This window comes from Kogia breviceps, chromosome 13 (genome assembly GCF_026419965.1).
Source record: "Kogia breviceps isolate mKogBre1 chromosome 13, mKogBre1 haplotype 1, whole genome shotgun sequence".
In the NCBI taxonomy this organism is placed as follows: Eukaryota; Metazoa; Chordata; class Mammalia; order Artiodactyla; family Physeteridae; genus Kogia; species Kogia breviceps.
The window spans coordinates 456,240-475,802 of record NC_081322.1 but is presented as its reverse complement, the minus strand read 5'-3'; the positions used below and the strand labels follow the sequence as shown (position 1 = coordinate 475,802).

Below are 19,563 nucleotides of genomic sequence, written 5' to 3'. Positions count from 1 at the left end.
GCATTGTTCCAAAGTGTTTTCCTCCTACTTCCTCGTTAACCTCCTGGGATGATTCTGAGATGTGAAGAGGCTTTGGTTGGGCCCCTTCTCTGTACTCCTTACTCACTTGCGTTCCTTAACCACACAGGCCACGCTTTCTACGCACTGCCCTCAGGAAGAAAGCAATGTCTGGATAAAAGAGCCCAGCTGAACTTATGAATGGATTTTTCTAAATCTATAACAGAAATACTAGTATTAAACATCTAGGTTTCCTAAACCCCAGTTTGTTTGTTTTTGAGAGAGAGAGAGAGAAAACATGTCTTGCAAATCTTCAAAACCTGTCGGGCTGGGAGCAGAATTCCTACTATTAACCATCAAGTGAAGAAAAAGGCATTCTGACTGGCAGTTTGGTCAAAAAGAGCTGAGTTTATTAACCAGCCGTAGAGAACGTGACTGGAGGTTAGCCCTGAAGGGTGCATCGTAGGGGGCACTGAAGCCTGCGCCCACCCACGGGCCTCTTGGGGAGCCCCTGTCTCTAGCGACGGTCAAGAGGCAGCAGGAGTGAAAGAGCTGAGGAAAATGCCCAGGTGACGTGACTGCGCTGATAATGGCAGCTTTCGGTCTCTCCCGCCTCAACGGTAGGGAGAGCATTCCAAAGCAGCCTTATGCGGCCACTCAGCGGTGCAGAAGTTTCTGAGAAGGCTGTGGACATATTGTGGAGAGGTCACAATCCAGCTCAGCACATCAGCCACGGCTGCCCAGGGCCGTGCAAGAAGTCAGAGGAAGGCACAGGAACTAGAATCATCTCTAATGAGATGAGGATGAAGTCGGACTTTCACTTTATAAAATGTTCACCCACAGAAACTAGTTTATTTTGAATAGGCAAGTTTACATTTTTCACTACCATGATAAAAAAAAAGTAATTCAAAGCTAAGTTTAGGTCAGCTACCAGAAAACAGAGCTACATCTCTCTGTGTGAATTCTTGAGACTAAAATATTAAACTTTGTACAATATGTCGCCATTATTTCAAATTAGGAATGGATACAAGATTTGCACAGATTTATAGCTGAACACTTTTGATTAACTTCAAACATCTATTTAGAGGGAAATAAATAGCAATTATGAATTCAACATGCAAGGAGTCTGTATCAATGAGATTTTCCTAATCAATGGTTAGTATTAATAATTAGTTCAGATATGGTGTGTTTTCATGTGTTTGTGTGTGTGCATGTGTAACAGTAGGACAGTATTATCTGTTCTCCAGATCTGTGACAGATCTCCACACATACATACAGTTCCGTTTCACCTCAATCAAAACACACTGAAATATCTATTGTCGACTACAGCCATGTTCTTTTAAATGAAACTTGTTTAAATTCTCTCCATTTAAAATTATTTGAAGGTATATAACTGTTCAAGAATCTTGAGTTGATTTTAACAAAATAAAATGTCGTGCCATGTCAACTCCGAGCAGCAAATCAGATTTTCTGCACGAAAATATAAATAAGTAACGTTGCAACCACCAGGCTAACTTGCATAATATTATTAATTGAGGTGTTTTTTTTTTTTTTTAACGTTATTATAACCTGGGTCTTCATGATCAAAACTAGTTGGCAATTAACTTAGTTAAGATAAATCAAGTATGTCTCAAAGACTTCTTCTGCTCAAAGAAATATGAGAAAGAAAAAACATACCCTTTCTTCACTCTGGCAAAATCAAATGCCATCTGTCTGTAAGAGAAAGCCTTTTCATTCAAATATCTACTATAGCGCCTTATGAACGTAGACATATCATAACCTGGGGGGAGGGGCAGAGGAGATAAAACTAATTAATAAAATACCTTCAACTGTGCTTTGCTAGTTCCAATTTTTTTTTTAAACTCCTCAAATGTAAATAATTCTAAGATGAGGTCAATAAGTGTACCAGACAGACCTCATTTAAAATCCTACTTCAGGCAAAAATACTTCTGGCATGAGACATTCCAAGACTATTCAATTTAGATATGCTAACATCTTTGTACAGAATGTCTTTTCTGGTTTTTCCTTGCAGTTTTGTTCACTGTTTCAGGTTTAATTCATGTAGCTATCTGAGAACTATCCACTTGCTTGGTGTGCTTGCCTTATACGCAATAGACAACCAGTAAATATGCCGAATGAACAAATGACTGCAGTACAAATTCTATTAATTTACAAAAAAAACCATTTAAAACTGGATTATGTTTAATTGGGAAAGTACTTTTTCATTTCATTGCCTCTTATACCTTCATTAACAAACAACTGTGGATCTAACATACCCACTGTTACTTTTTAAGGTAAACACTGAAAAAGACAAGAAATAGAATTAATGTATAATTCATATGCTGAGTTACATAACAATTAAATATTTTAAAGCTAATATAAAGTAACTATAGAGTTACATTTACATTTTTTTCTTGTATATCCAATGGAGCTATCCGTTAACATTGATTTTTAATTAATAACCTCACTTCAAAAATCAAAAAATTCTGCATCAAAAACATTAGCAAGAAAATTATAAAACATAATATTCTCACCATGGGATCCACTTTTGTCCAAAAAATTGCTGAGATTGAATAGTGTATTTCTAGAGGCCAAATACTGAATAAATCTCTGAAAAACAAAAGTCAGAACTAAACATCAATATTCTGAAATCACTACTTTTAACAAATTCTGATACTAAAGGGAATTTTCTAAAAATATAAATTCTCATTGTGATCTTTTTTACTCAGTATAGTTTCCTAGTCTGTGGGCTTTCTCTGAGGGGGAATAAAAACTGATCATACTCACTGAAATAGAATTAAAATTGTGTGATTTTTCATTTCTCTATATAACAGAAACACTGCAATTTAATAGGATTTGGTAAGTATCCCATATAAAATGGCTAATTTTTAGTTTAGTCAATATTTTCCAAAATTAAACATTTTTATGAAAGCAATTTTCACACAGAGGCACAAAGAATTACTTCCCAATAGGAAAATAATTTTGTTGTTCCTTTCTCCTAATATTTTTGTCCATTAATACATTTACATGGTATATACAGATTTAACACTTTGATATCTCTAACAAAATCTCTAACAACATATTTCTGAAAAACAGCTAAGCAGTAGATTAAAATTGTACTCCAGATGACTATGAACCACATACTTCCTCTTATTTTTCTCCTAATTAGTAAAAGCTTAAGAAAATTAAGTCATCACCAACCTCCCCCCACTGCCAAAAAAAGAAAAGTTAGGTTTACATGGTTTACCTCATTTCCATGCACCATGAGATGATGCGTAGTGACTAAAGCTTTAAATACAACCACCCAGCTACTGTTTGTTGCCCGCTCAAAGAGCGTGTCCGCCATCTGAGGAATATTAACGTTGGTCTCATTGGTAGCCTGGATCAAATCTATGAAAATAGAACATTTCAGTCAATGACACTAATGATTGCATTAAAAATTTCCATTTCAAATTTTAAACATTAAAACCTCTTGAGTTTATGAGTCCAAAATTGCATTGACAACAGCGAAAAAGATTTTCAAAAATTAAATGTCAGAGAGATTGGTTCAAGATGGTGTAGAACGATGTGCTCTCACTCCCTCTAGCGAGAGCATGGGAATCAAAACTAACTGCTGAAAAGTCATCAACAGGAAGACACTGGAACTCACCAAAAAAGATACCCCCCATCCAAAGACAACTGAGAAGTCACAATGAGATGGTAGGAGGGGCGCAATCACAATAAAATCAAATCCCATAACGGCTAGGTGAGTGACTCACAAACTGGAGAACACTTATACCACAGAAGTCCACCCACTGGAGTCAAGGTTCTGACCCCAAGTTGGGCTTCCCAACGTGAAGGCTAGTGGGATTTGATTACAGGACTCTAACAGGACAGGGGGAAACAGAGAATCCACTCCTGGAGGGCACACACAAAGTAGTGTGCACATCGGGACCCAGGGTAAGGAGCAGTGACCCCAGGGGAGACCGAACCAGACCTACCTGCTAGTGTTGGAGGGTCTCCTGCAGAGGCAGGGGGGTAGCTGTGGCTCACTGTGAGGACAAGGACACTGGCAGCAGAAGTTCTGGGAAGTACTCCTTGGCGTGAGCTCTTCCCAGAGTCTGCCATTAGCCCCACCAAAGAGCCGGGTAGGCTCCAGTGTTGGGTCGCCTCAGGCCAAACAACCAACAGGGAGGGAAACTCAGCCCCACCCATCAGCAGTCAGCTGATTAAAGTTTTACTGAGCTCTGCCCACCAGAACAAGAGCCAGGTCTATCCACCACCAGTCCCTCCCATCAGGAAACTTGCACAAGCCTCTTAGATAGCCTCATCCACCAGAGGGCAGACAGCAGAAGCAAGAAGAACTACAATCCTGCAGCCTGTGGAACAAAAACCATATTCACAGAAAGATAGACAAGATGAAAAGGCAGAGGGCTATGTACCAGATGAAGGAACAAGAAAAACTCCAAAAAAAACCAACTAAATGAAGTGGAGATAGGCAATCTTCCAGAAAAAGAATTCAGAATAATGATAGTGAAGATGATCCAGGACCTGGGAAAAAGAATGGAGGCAAAGATCGAGAAGATGTAAGAAATATTTAACAAAGACCTAGAAGAATTAAAAAATAAACAGAGATGAACAATACAATAACTGAAATGAAAAATACACTAGAAGGAATCAATAGCAGAATAACTGAGGCAGAAGAACAGATAAGTGACCTGGAAGACAGAATGGTGGAATTCACTGCTGCAGAAGAGAATAAAGAAAAAAGAATGAAAAGAAATGAAGACAGCCTAAGAGACCTCTGGGACAACATTAAACGAAACAACATTCGCATTATAGGGGTCCCAGAAGGAGAAGAGAGAGAGAAAGGACCAGAGAAAATATTTGAAGAGATTACAGTTGAAAACTTCCTTAACATGGGAAAGGAAATAGCCACCCAAGTCCAGGAAGTGCAGAAAGTCCCATATAGGAAAAACCCAAGTAGAAACATGCCGAGACACATAGTAATCAAATTGGCAAAAATTAAAGACAAAGAAAAATTACTGAAAGCAGCAAGGGAAAAACGAAAAATAACATACAAGGGAACTGCCATAAGGTTAACAGCTGATTTCCCAGGGGAAACTCTACAAGCCAGAAGGGAGTGCCATGATATATTTAAAGTGATGAAAGGGAAGAACCTACAACCAAGATTACTCTACCCAGCAAGGATCTCATTCAGATTCGATGCAGAAATCAAAAGCTTTACAGATACACAAAAGCTAAGAGAATTCAGAACCATCAAACAAGCTCTACAACAAATGCTAAAGGAACTTCTCTAAGTGGGAAACACAAGGGAAGACAAGGACCTACAAAAACAAACCCAAAACAATTACGAAAATGGTCATAGGAACATACATATCGATAATAACCTTGAATGTAAATGGATTAAATGCCCCAACCAAAAGACACAGACTGGCTAAATGGAGAGAAAAACAAGACCCATATATACGTTATCTACAAGAGACTCACTTCAGACCTGGAGACACATACAGACTGAAAGTGAGGGGATGGAAAATGATATTCCATGCAAATGGAAATCAAAAGAAAGCTGGAGTAGCAATACTCATATCAGATAAAATATACTTTAAAATAAAGAATGTTACAAGACACAAGGAAGGACACTACATAATGATCAAGGGATCAATCCAGGAAGAAGATATAATAATTATAAACATACATGCACCCAATATAGGAGCACCTCCATACATAAGGCAACTAACAGCTATAAAAGAGGAAATTGACAGTAACACAATAATAGTGGGGGTCTTTAACACTCACTTACACCAATGGACAGATCATCCAAACAGAAAATTAATAAAGAAACACAAGCTTTAAATGACACAATAGACCAGATAGATTTAATTGATATTTATAGGACATTCCATCCCAAAACAGCAGATTACACTTTCTTCTCAAGTGCACACGGAACATTCTCCAGGATAGATCACATCTTGGGTCCCAAATCAATCCTCAGTAAATTTTTAAAAATTGAAATCATATCAAGCATCTTTTCTGACCACAACGCTATGAGACGAGAAATCAATCACAGGGAAAAAAACACAAACACATGGAGGCTAAACAATACGTTACTAAATAACCAAGAGATCACTGAAGAAATCAAAGAGGAAATCAAAAAATACCTAGAGACAAATGACAATGAAAACACGATGATCCAAAACCTATGGGATGCAGCAAAAGGAGTTCTAAGAGGGAAGTTTATAGCAATACAAGCTTGCCTCAAGAAACAAGAAAAATCTCAAATAAACAATTTAACCTTACACCTAAAGGAACTAGAGAAAGAAGAACAAACAAAACTCAAAGTTAGTAGAAGGAAAGAAATCAGATCAGAGCAGAAATAAATGAAATAGAAACAAAGAAAACAATAGCAAAGATCAATAAAACTAAAAGCTGGTTCTTTGAGAAGATAAACAAAATTGATAAACCATTAGTCAGCCTCATCAAGAAAAAGAGGGAGAGGACTGAAATCAATAAAATTAGAAATGAAAAAGGAGAAGTAACAACAGACCCCGCAGAAATACAAAGCATCCTAAGAGACTACTACAAGCAACTCTATGCCAATAAAATGGACAACCTGGAAGAAATAGACACATTCTTAGAAAGGTATAACCTTCCAAGACTGAACTAGGAAGAAACAGAAAATATGAACAGACCAATCACAAGTAATGAAATTGCAACTGTGATTAAAAATCTTCCAACAAACAAAAGTCCAAGACCAGATGGCTTCACAGGTGAATTCTATCAAATATTTAGAGAAGAGCTAACACCCATCCTTCTCAAACTCTTCCAAAAATTTGCAGAGGCAGCAACACTCCCAAACTCATTCTATGAGGGCACCATCACCCTGATACCAAAACCAGACAAAGATACTACAAAAAAAGCAAATTAGAGACCAATATCACTCATAAATATAGATGCAAAAATCCTCAACAAAATACTAGCAAACAGAATCCAACAACATATTAAAAAGATCATACACCATGATCAAGTGGGATTTTTCCCAGGGATGCAAGGATTCTTCAATATATGCAAATCAGTGTGATACACCATATTAACAAATTGAAGAATAAAAACCATATGATCATCTCAATAGATGCAGAAAAGGCTTCTGACAAAATTCAACACCCGTTATGATAAAAACTCTCCAGAAAGTGGGCATAGAGGGAACCTACCTCAACATAATAAAGGCCATATACGACAAACCTACAGCAAACATCATTCTCAATGGTGAAAAACCAAAACCATTTCCTCTAAGATCAGGAACAAGACAAGGATGTCCACTCTCACCACTATTATTCAACACAGTTTTGGAAGTCCTAGCCATGGCAATCAGAGAACAAAAAGAAATAAAAGGAATACAAATAGGAAAAGAAGGAGTAAAACTGTCACTGTTTGCAGATGACATGATACTATACATAGAGAATCCTAAAGATGCCACCAGAAAACTACTAAAGCTAATCAATGAATTTGGTAAAGTTGCAGGATACAAAATTAATGCACAGATATCTCTTGCATTCCTATACACTAATGATAAAAAATCTGAAAGGGAAATTAAAGAAACACTCCCATTTACCATGGCAACAAAAAGAATAAAATACCTAGGAATAAACCTACCTAGGGAGACAAAAGACAAAAGTTTTCTGTATGCAGAAAACTATAAGACACTGATGAAAGAAATTAAAGATGATACAAACGGAGAGATATACCATGTTCTTGGATTGGAAGAATCAATATTGTGAAAATGACTATACTACCCAAAGCAATCTACAGATTCAATGCAAATCCTATCAAATTACCAATGGCATTTTTTACGGAACTAGAACAAAAAATCTTAAAATTTGTATGGCGACACAAAAGACCCCGAATAGCCAAAGCAGATTTGAGGGAAAAAAACGGAGCTGGAGGAATCAGGCTCCCTGGCTTCAGACTATACTACAAAGCTACAGTAATCAAGACCATATGGTACTGGCACAAAAACAGAAATATCGATCAATGGAACAGGATAGAAAGCCCAGAGATAAACCCAAACGCCTATGGTCAACTTATCTATGATAAAGGAGGCAACAATATACAGTGGAGAAAAGACAGCCTCTTCAATAAGTGGTGCTGGGAAAACTAGACAGCTACATGTAAAAGAATGAAATTAGAACACTCCCTAACACCATACACAAAAATAAACTCAAAATGGATTAAAGACCTAAATGTAAGGCCAGACACTATCAAACTCTTAGAGGAAAACAAAGGAAGAACACTCTTTGACATAAATCACAGCAAGATCTTTTTTGACCTACCTCCTAGAGTAATGGAAATAAAAACAAAAATAAACAAATGGGACCTAATGAAACTTCAAAGCTTTTGCAAAGCAAAAGAAACTACAAACAAGACGAAAAGACAACTCTCAGAATGGGAGAAAATATTTGCAAACGAATCAACGGACAAAGGATTAATCTCCAAAATATGTAAACAGCTCATGCAGCTCAATATTAAAAAAAGAAACAAACCGATCCATAAATGGGGAGAAGACCTACATAGACGTTTTTGCACAGAGGACATACAGATGGCCAAGAAGCACATGAAATGCTGCTCAACATCACTAATTTTAGAGAAATGCAAATCAAAAGTACAATGAGGTATCACCCCACAGAAGTTAGAACGGGCATCATCAGAAAATCTACAAACAACAAATGCTGGAGAGGGTATGGAGAAAAGGGAACCCTCTTGCACTGTTGATGGGAATGTAAATTGATACAGCCACTATGGTGAACAGTATGGAGGTTCCTTAAGAAACTAAACATAGAATTACCATATGACCCAGCAATCCCATTACTGGGCATATACCCAGAGAAAACTATAATTAAAAAAGACACATGCATCCCAATGTTCGTTGCAGCACTATTTACGATAGCCAGGTCATGGAAGCAAGCTAAATGCCCATAGACAGACGAATGGATAAAGAAGATGTGGTACATAAAATGGAATATTACTCAGCCATAAAGAGGAACGAAATTGGGTCATTTGTAGAGATGGGGATGAATCTAGAGACTGTCATACAGAGTGAAGTAAGCCAGAAAGAGGAAAACAAATATCGTATATTTACGGAACACATACATGTGGAACCTAGAAAAATGGTACAGATGAACCGGTTTGCAGGGCAGAAACTGAGGCACAGACGTAGAGAACAAACGTATGGACACCAAGGGGGGAAGGTGGCAGGGGTGGTGGTGGTGGTGCTGTGATGAATTGGGAGATTGGGATGGACATGTATACACTGATGTGTATAAAATGGATGACTAATAAGAACCTGCTGTATAAAAAAATGAATATCTTTCCTTCAAAGAAAATTAAATGTCATATTTTCACACATGGACATATAAATACATTTACCCAAAGAATTTATTTTTTCTTGGGCTTATTTTTTTCTATTGAATTCTCTTCTGTATCTTCTTCTGAATTTTATCCGTTTTCCGGTACCACTGTCATTTTTTAAAATTACAAACTCCCAGGAAAGCTAAACTTTATGTTAATCTTTTTTGTTATCACTCGTAGCACAATGTCTCAAACATGCGGACACTTATTCTATACACCAGCGGTCCCCAACCTTTGTGGCATCAGGGACCGGTTTCATACAAGACAGTTTTTTCCACAGACTGGGCGGAGGGGTAGTTTCAGGATGATTCAAGCGCATTATATTTATTGTGCACTTTATTTCTATTATTATTAATTGTAATATATAATGAAATAATTATACAACTCACCATCATGCAGCATCAGTGGGAGCCCTGAGCTTGTTTTCACTTGCCACTCAGTGATCGGGTTTTGATATGAGTCTGCAAGCAACTGATTGATGATGGTCTCCGTGCAGTCAGAGCTCTCTGCTAAGGATCATCTGGATTTGCAGCCGCTCCCCCGCGCCAGCCTCAGCGCCTCAGCTCCACCTCAGATCATCAGGCATTAGATTCTCATAAGGAGCGTGCAACCTAGATCCCTCGCGTGTGCAGTTCACAGTAGGGCTCACGCTCCTACGAGAATCTAATGCCGCCGCTGATCTGACGGGACGTGGAGCTCAGGCGGTAATGCAGGTGATGGGGAGCGGCTGTAAATACAGATGAAGCTTCACGCGCTTGCCTGCCGCTCACCTCCTGCTGTGCGGCCCAGGGGGGCTGGGGACCCCTGCTATACACCATCTGAAGGCAGTAACGTAAGTGTAGTTTTTGAAATACTATATCGAAAAGCCTACTTCACTTGGATTTTAATTTTGATGGGTGCTAATAACACACTTGTCACGTAAGTGGCAGAATGAGAGGGAACAGTAAAAGAAGAAAGAATTCCACCATGCTCACCGAAGCTTTCATAGAACATCATGCAGGCATTAAATTACTATGATTTGACCTGAGTTTATAAGAGCGTAAATCTATTAAATTACTATGATTTGACCTGAGTTTATAAGAGCGTAAATCTTTGTAACACATTCACCATCCACATCTACGTATTAGCTACTATTCCAGGTGTACCTCCGGAGAACAAAATGTCTATAGTGTCCAAGAGGGGCTGCCGAGAATTCAGAGAAAGTGACCACTGTCAAAACGTTAGCTGAGGCAACCGAAGACCATGTCCTAAGGAACAGAAGCAAAGCCACCCTGGCGCAGTGTGGACTTAAGAAAATTACTTCAACAGACAAGATGGCCTTGTCAGGACAAGAAAACTGTGGGAAATCTCTTAGAGGCCACATCCGTCCTGCAGAGGACCGCACGTGATACCCAGTGCCTAGGAAATCCCATGTAACAAATGCAAAGACAAACCCGCCCTGTTCCTTACTTAAAATCCACACTCATCGGGCTTCCCTGGTGGCGCAGTGGTTGAGAGTCCGCCTGCCGATGCAGGGGACACGGGTTCGAGCCCTGCTCTGGGAGGATCCCACATGCCGCCGAGAGGCTGGGCCCGTGAGCCACAGCAACTGCGCCTGCACGTCTCGAGCCTGTGCTCCGCAACGAGAGGCCGCGATAGTGAGAAGCCCGCGCACCGAGATGAAGAGTGGCCCCCACTTGCCACAACTAGAGAAAGCTGCCCTCGCTCAGAAATGAAGAGCCAACACAGCCATAAATAAATAAATTTTTTTAAAAAATCCACACTCATTAATCATTAAGCTCCACATTTGTTTTATGCATTTGTTTATCGTACAATAAATCGAATTTTTAAAATCGATACTCCATCACTGCTCTTAACTCCAAGACTAAAGGGTATCAATAATTGATCTGAATTATAAATGGACCAAACCAGACTTCTTTCTTACTTTATATTTATTTTAAACTTCCTATCCCCTGAATAGGAAGATGGGAAGTTTAAAATAAATATCTCCCTTTATTGGAATTCTACTCATCCATCAGGAAATCTTTCCTGGTCCCATTTGAATGCAGTCTCATGTGACCTTCCTCTGCTTAAAAACCTGAGGCACTTTATTCTTATTGCCTGTCCACATCAGCTGTGTGTCTGTCATAAATTCCTACCATACCAAAGCTCTCTGAGGATAGAAACAATCATACCCATGTCTGTTTCCTGGGAGGGCTTCGGAGAACACTGCACACAGTAAATATTTGTTGACCAAAATGTACAAGAACCAAAATACTTTACCCAAGATCTAAATAAACAGTTCTTTGAAAAAGACAAATCACTAAGCTCTAACACTGTTTTCTGAGATTATATCATGGGACTGCTTCATACCTGAAACTGTGTGTCAGTCACAAATTCTTCTATTCCTTTATTTATTGAACTGGTGATGTGGAAATGTACTGCTGATCAGAGGAGATGAATACATGTTCAGATAGTAAAGACATCCCTAGAAGAGTAAAGAGATACAGACTGATAGAACAGAAAAGAGCCCAGGTCCAGAGCCTAGCTCAGTCCCCATCTAGATGTGTTAACTTCAGACAAATAATTTAATATTATATATCTTGGACTCGGGCCCTCATCTTTAAAATGGGAGTAATAATTACTACCTTTCAGGGTTATTATAAGGATTGCAAATGATCTGAACAAAGTAGGCACCCAAAATAAATGTCTGTAAATGCTGTTATCCATGCAGTGCACTGTGAGAGTATAGTGGGGTATTAGGAAAGACTCCATGGGGAGGAAAGAGTGGAGTGGGACCCTTAAATCGACTGTGACATGGGAGGGGAGTGAGGACATTTTTAGCAAATGTGCAAAGAGTGCAGCCGTAAGAGGTGATGGATGTGTCCCTGGAGAACTGTGGTGGTCTGGGGGCTGGGTATATGTGGGCAGACGGAGGGGAGAAACTTAACTAAACAGCCAGGAGATGGCCAGTGAGAGATCTCATTAAAGAGTTTCAACTTCACCCTTTGGACCAAGGGGAGCCCCTGGGAGTCTTTTAGCAGAAAAGTATCAATAAGATTTTGCTTTTACAGGCAACCACATTACCCAGTGACTACTAAATAATATCAGCAAGGTAAGAAGAAGCAGATAAGGAAGAATCACCTTTGCCTGGAAAGATAAACTAGAAGACAGGACAAGGGTACATTAGAAAGCCCAGCTGAGAGCCAGAGAGAGGAGGCTGAACTCACGAAAAGGCAGTGAAGACAGGGAGATAATGAATGTAGCAGAAAGAAATTTAGGAGGTACAGCTATGGGGATTTGCAGGTGAGTACATAGATATTAGAGGTGAAGCGAAAAGGAATCTTAAGTAATTCCAGATTTCTAGTTTGGGGCCCAGTAAATGCTTTTTACTGAAATAAGGAGGAAAGTGGGTTTCAAAAGAGATATAAACTATTTTAGACATGATACATATGAAGTAGCTGTTGGAGCTCCAAATTGAGATGTCTGATAGGGGACTGGAAGCATGTTCTAAAGCTCAGGAGAAACGCTTAGTCTAGATACAACTTTGGGAGTCACCAGCAAAGACGTGGGAGCTGAAATCATGAAAGTAGAAGAGGTAACCCAAGGATCATACAAAGAACAATGAAAATTATCTGTTATAAATAAGAAGCAAAACCAAGAAAGACCAACATTTAAGAGATGAATGGAAGAAAACTGGGTGAAAGAACCATCAGAATGGTAAATAGAAGCCCAGGAAAATTAAATTTTGGAGCCAATTAAGAAGAGAGCTTCAGGGCTTCCCCGGTGGCGCAGTGGTTGAGAGTCCGCCCGCCGATGCAGGGGACGCGGGTTCGTGCCCCGGTCCGGGAAGATCCCACGTGCCTCAGAGCGGTTGGGCCCGTGAGCCGTGGCCACTGAGCCTGCGCGTCCGGAGCCTGTGCTCCGCAATGGGACAGGCCACGACAGTGAGAGGCCCACGTACAGCAAAAAAAAAAAAAAAAAAAAAGAGAGCTTCAAAAATTTCAAGAAGCAATCAGGGATCAGTGGTATCAAACATTACAAAAATCCTAGCAAAGAGAACCCTAAGAACAAAATGTATGACTAGGAGACTGCTGCCATGCAAAGGAAATAGAGCCCAAGCACAGACTGGGTGTGAGTGGAGGAGAGGGTCAAAGGAAGGCTTTTATCATTTAAAGACGGGACACATGTAAGCACGTTTGAGATCAAGAAGGAGAAGTCAAAAAGAGCTGAGTTTGAAAAGAGGGTAGAGATAATTTATGGGACGTTCTCAAGGCAGGATAAACTCTAGAATCCAGGGCTGAGAACAGCATCAGAGAGGAGGGTTACACAACGAAGAGCAGTAAGCATGGGTCCTCTTGATAAATGCTCAAGAGCAGCTATCATTCAGATAGAAGAATGATGACATATCAATGCTACTGAGAAGCAGGTCCTTGGTGAAGCAGTAAGTTATTAATTTTATTAACTCTTAACCTTAATGTACTCATCTTTTTAATACTGTATGTCAGGGTTGGCAAACTACAGTTTGCTGTGCAAACCTAGTCTGCTCCCTGTTTTTGTAAATAAAGTTTTATTGGTACACAGTCACATCCTTTTGTTTACATATTGTCTAAGGCTGCTTTCACACTGCACTGATGTAGCTGAATCGTTACAACACTCAACTTAAACTCAATTCCAGGGTCCACAATGCCTAACGTATATACTTGTTGACCTCTTATAGAAACTGTTTCCTGTCCTGTCCCTAAATGGGAAGCTGCATAAGGCACTTCTGATGTCTAACAAAGAGCAACGTCTATCTCAAGGAAAAGCAATCGTGTGCTTGAATTGCAAGTGAACTAACCACTTTTTCCACAGACCACTGTTTGACTTGAAAGAATGACTGACAGATTTCAAACCATCATGATTCAGACTTGGTATTTAACAGTTATCTCTCGAAAATAAAGAAAGTGAACCTGTCACTTCAAAGAAATGAATGGCATTACTGGCTGCCATTGATAAAATTCAGTCTTTCAAGTAAAAATTAGAATTTCAGAAAATTTATGTCTGCCATGGCAAGCTTGACAGCTTTCTAGGTCTTCCAGACTTTTCTGATAAGACTGTTGGTGATATTAATGAGTATCATTTGTTGCTATTAAATAATGAAATGTGTCAACATCTGGGAGATGTGAATAACTCACTTGAGCCAATATTTTCCAAACTAGTGCAAAATATTACAAATAATATGATCAATCCATTCAAAGTACAGACCGACAAATGCCAATGGATTTTAACGCAACAGAGTACAAAAAATTCACTGATGTGGTTTCAGATTCAACACTGCAACTTAAATTTAAAAAACTATCACTTAGAGAGTTACGGCGTAGTATCAAAGAAGACTACCCACAATTATCTGCAAAGTTTCTTCCTTTTCCAACTGTATATCTGTGTGAGGCCAGATTTTCCTCATACACTTCAAGTAAGACAGTATATCCCAAAAGATTAAATACAAAAACAGATATGAGTGTCCATCTTCGATTGAGCAAGATATTAGATATAAATATATTAAAAAATATAAAACAATACCACTCTTCTCACTTGTTTTTTTGTTTTGGAAAACCATTATTCTCCCTAAAAGTATTATTTGTGTTAACCTGTCAGTATGTTTATTATGGTTATTTAAAAATGAAAAATCTTTCTAAATGTTATCAGTTTTGATTTCTGAGTAAATATCTAAACATATAACTCACATAACATAAACAAAAGCTCTTTTAATTCCTCAATAATTTAAGAGTGCAAAGGTGACAGTGAGACCAGTTTGAGAGCTGCTATTCTCGGTCCATTCCAAGAAAGAGAACTGCTATGTTGTAGAGTACGCACATATTTTACATTAGAGGTGTTGTTACATAGTGATTGCACCAATTTATATTCTCACCAGTAGTTTGTATGCATTTATACTGCTCTACTTCTTCATGAAATACAGGGCTTTCATGTAAAGAACTTCAAAAAAGTGAACAAAGACATAAACATGCTGAAAAAAACTCTTGAAAATCATGAGAATCTAAATGTTAAATATTTATCACATTTGAATTCCCTAGAATTCAAAGTCTTAGTTGAACTTGGGAAGACAGATGTGGTGGCACTCTGGTAGTTTAGAAATCGTTTTACTGAAGTATAACTGAGATTCACAAAACTGAATATATTTAAAGCATACTATTTGATAAGTTTTGACTAACACAGGCACCTATAAAGCTATCACCAAAATCAAGATAATGAGCATATCCATCACCCCAAAGGTTTCCTCAATGCTGTTTATAAAATCCTCCTTCCTATCCCTCCCCATCTGCTTCCCTGCTGTTCCTCAGCAACCACCAATTTGTTTTCAGTAAATATACATTCGTTTGTATTTTCTAAATTGTCTGTAAAGAAAATCACACTTTTTTCTTTGGGCGGGGGTGGGCGGAGGTCTGGATTCTTTCACTCAGCATGATTATTTTGAAACTCAACGAACTGCTGCATGTATCAACAGTTCATTGCTTTATATAGCTGAGGTGTATTGCCTTATATGGACATACCAAAACTGTCTATCCATTCATCTGTTGATGGACATCTGAGGCAACTCCAGTTTTCGGTTATTACAAGTAAAGCTGCTATAAACATTTGCGTACAAGTATTTGTATGGACATATGCTTTAATTTCCCTTGGGTAATTGCCCAGGAGTGAAATGTTTAAGTCATTTGGAAGTAAATATTTAAGAAACTGGCAAACTATCGATACTTCCAAAATGATTGTATCGTGTTACATTCCTACTGGCAGTACATGAGTGTTTCAGTTTACTTATTTTTTTTACCATTCTAACAGGTGTAGTGTGGTATCTCGTGATGGTTTTTCTTTGCATTTCCCTGATGACCAATGATGTTGAACATGTTTTTCATGTGCTTTTCATTAGTTTACTTGCCATGGGTATATATTCTTTGCCCATTTTTATTGGATTGTTTGTTTTCTTATCACTGAGTGATTCTGGATAAAGTCCTCTCTCAAACACACAGTTTGTAAATATTCTCTCCAGTCTGTGGCTTTCTTTTTCATTCCCTTAACAGTGTCTTTCAAAGAACAGAAATTATGATTAAGTCCTATTTATCAGGTTTTTGTCTTTCATGGATTATGCTTTTGGTGTCATATATGAGAAATCTTTGCTTAAGTAAAGATCACACATATTTTCTATGTTTCTTCTAGAAGTTTTATAATTTTAGGATTGCACGTTTAGGTCTATAATACATTGTTAGCTTTTATAAATGGTGTGAGGTATGGATATATGATTTTTTTTTTTTTTTTTTGCAGATGGATATCAAATTGTTCTGGCACCATTTGTTGAAAAAACTATTCTTTCCCCACTGAATTAATTGCCTTTGTACCTGTGCTAAAAATAAATTTTGATCATATATCTTTGGGCCTATTAAAGGACTCTTTATTTTGTTCTATTGATCTATTTGTCCAACTTTATATTAATATCACATTATCTTGATTACTATAAATTTATAATAATTCATTGAAATCAGGTAAAGTTACTCTTCCAACTTTGTTCTTTTCTAAAGTTGTTTTAGCTCTTTTCAGATCCTTTGTATTTCCATATGAGTTTTAGACGGAGCTGATCAACTTTAACAAAAATGTCTGTTGGGATTCTGATTTAGATTATGTTGAATCTATAGATCAATTGAGGGGGAACTGGCATCTTAACGATACTGAGTATGCCAATCCATGTACATGGTTTGTCTCTCAATTTATTTAAATCTGCTTTAATTTCTCTTAGCAATGTTTCGCAGTTTTCAGTATACAAGTCTCATACATATTTTGTCAGATGCATTTCTTTTGCAGTTTTCAGTATACAAGTCTCATACATATTTTGTCAGATGCATTTGTAAGTATTTCACATTATTTGATATGGTAAATGGTACTATTTTCCATTTCAATTTCTAATAGTTCATAGCCAATATTGAGAAATACAACTTATTCTGTATTATTGACTTTGTATCCTACAGTTTGCTACAGTCACTTAATAGTTCTTTTTGGTAGATTCCATCACATTTTCTGCATAGATGATCATGTGATCTGTGATAAAAGTCAGTTTTTACTTCTTTGCAATTTCAACACCTTTTCCTTTTTTTTTTTTTAAAACTTGATGGCAATGGCTAGAATCTCCAGTGCAATATGAACAGAAATGGTAAGAGAAGATATCTCTGTCTTTCTTCCTGGTTTTAGAGGGAAAGCATTCAACCTTTTACTAGTAAGTATAATGTTAGCTGTGGGTTTTTCATAGATGTCCTATGACAGGTTAAGAAAGTTCCCTTCTATTCCTAGTTTGCTGAGATTTTTTTCTCATGAATGAACATTGGACTTCTGTCAAATACTGATCATAATCACTTTCCCTTTTCAGTCTGTTATTATGGTGAATTACATTGACTGATTTTCAAATGTTAAACCAACTTTGCATTCCTGGGATAAACCCCTTTGGTCATGATATTTTATCACGGATTTGATTTGCTAAAATTTTTGGTTTTGGCCGCGTTGTGTCTTCACTGCTGTGCGCAGCCTTTCTCTAGTTGCAGCGAATGGGGGCTACTCTTCGTTGTGGTGCACGGGCTTCTCATTGCGGTGGCTTCTCTTGTGGCGGAGCATGGGCTCTAGGCACGCGGGCTTCAGTAGTTGTGGCACACGGGCTCAGTCGTTGTGGCTCGTGGGCTATATAGAGCAGGCTCAGTAGTTGTGGCATACAGGTTTAGTTGCTCCACGGCATGTGGGATCCTCCCGGACCAGGGATCGAACCCATATCCCCTGCATTGGCCGGCGGATTCCTAACCACTGTGCCACAGGGAAGTTCAGAATCTTTACATCTTTGTTCATGGGGGATATTGGTCTATAGCTTTTCTTTTCTTGTAACATCTTTGTGGTAATGCTGTCCTCATGGAATAAGCAGAGAAGTGTTCTCTCGTTTTCAATTTTCCGGAAGAGTCTGTGTATTCTTCTAGAAAGAGTTTGGGATTGTTTCTTTTATAGACAGAATTCACCAATTAAGTCATCTTGGCCTGGAGTTTTCTTTACTAGGTTTTTAACCATAAACTCAATTTCTTTAATAGATACAGGGTTTTTCAGGTTTTAAATTTATTTTTGAATGAGCCTGGGTAGTTTGTGACTTTAACAGATTTGTCATTTTCATATAAGTTGTTGAATTTATTGGCATCAACTCATTAGCAGTATTCCCTTATTGTCTTTTTAACAGCTACAGAATCAGTAGTGACGTCACCCCCCTCTCTTAATTACCTGATATTGGTCATTTACATCTTTCTTCTTTTCTGATCAGCCTGGGTAAAGGCATTTAACGGTGTCAATATTCTCAAAGAACCAGCTCCACCCTCCACCATTCAGGAGACGACTAGGATCTAGCTGGGGTCCAGCACCCTGTGCTATGGCACGGAGACGCTCTCATGGCAATGAGCTTCGACAGTCCTAGAGTTAACCTTGTTTATTCCCTGTCTCTCAGGCGTCACTGTCATTTATTGGCTTATGTCCAACATATTGAAAAGAGTTATTTCATATGCTTTGTCCAGTTTCTCAGCTGTTTCAGGCAGGAGGGTAAATACAGACCCTGCTACTCTATCTTGTCACAAAGTCAGTCTCTATTTTCAGTAGTTTTAAGCTATTAAAAATGTCTTAGAAAAATCTCTCTGAGGCAAGATAATATAATCAAGAGAATAAAAGAAATAAATGGGAGTGGGAAAAAATCTTGAACTTTTAGGCGTTGTAAATAATTGTTCACTAAGACAAGAAAATAGCAACAAACCTGAACAGATCTCAAATTTGTGATCACCTGCTTCTTGTTCCGTGACTACGGGAGACTCTCATCGACCTGAGCCACGTGAAAAGGGAGCCACGTGACAGGGCCCTCGTTACCTCTTGCTTGGACTGCTCTTTAGCCTATTCTCTGGATCACCTCCAGCCCAACTAGATTTATTTGCGGAAAAATAATTGCCTAAGTGTACCCTTCTGGGTATAGCAGTCACCTGCTCAAATCCCACTGGATCCTCTTGCTGTCCACTGAATTAAGTAAATACCTCAACCCTGACTATAAGGCCTTCATTAGAAGGCTCAGCTACCTTCCTAATTTTTTTCTCTGCTACAAACTGTGTACCAACAATATAGCACTGAAGC

The 19,563-nt window shown here is 38.4% G+C and overlaps 1 protein-coding gene across 12 annotated transcripts in view; it reads right to left on the bottom strand.

Annotated features, from left to right (window-relative positions):
* SNAP91 (synaptosome associated protein 91) overlaps positions 1 to 19,563 on the bottom strand; it is a 150,427-nt gene that overhangs the window by 95,406 nt on the left and 35,458 nt on the right. For all 12 annotated transcript variants that reach the window (XM_067011216.1, XM_067011218.1, XM_067011215.1 and 9 more), the window contains exons 3-5: positions 3,245 to 3,387; positions 2,532 to 2,607; positions 1,675 to 1,777 (exon numbers count right to left, since the gene is read on the bottom strand). In XM_067011216.1, coding sequence (XP_066867317.1) covers positions 1,675 to 1,777; positions 2,532 to 2,607; positions 3,245 to 3,387 — 322 coding nt within the window. The remainder of the gene's footprint in view (positions 1 to 1,674; positions 1,778 to 2,531; positions 2,608 to 3,244; positions 3,388 to 19,563) is intronic.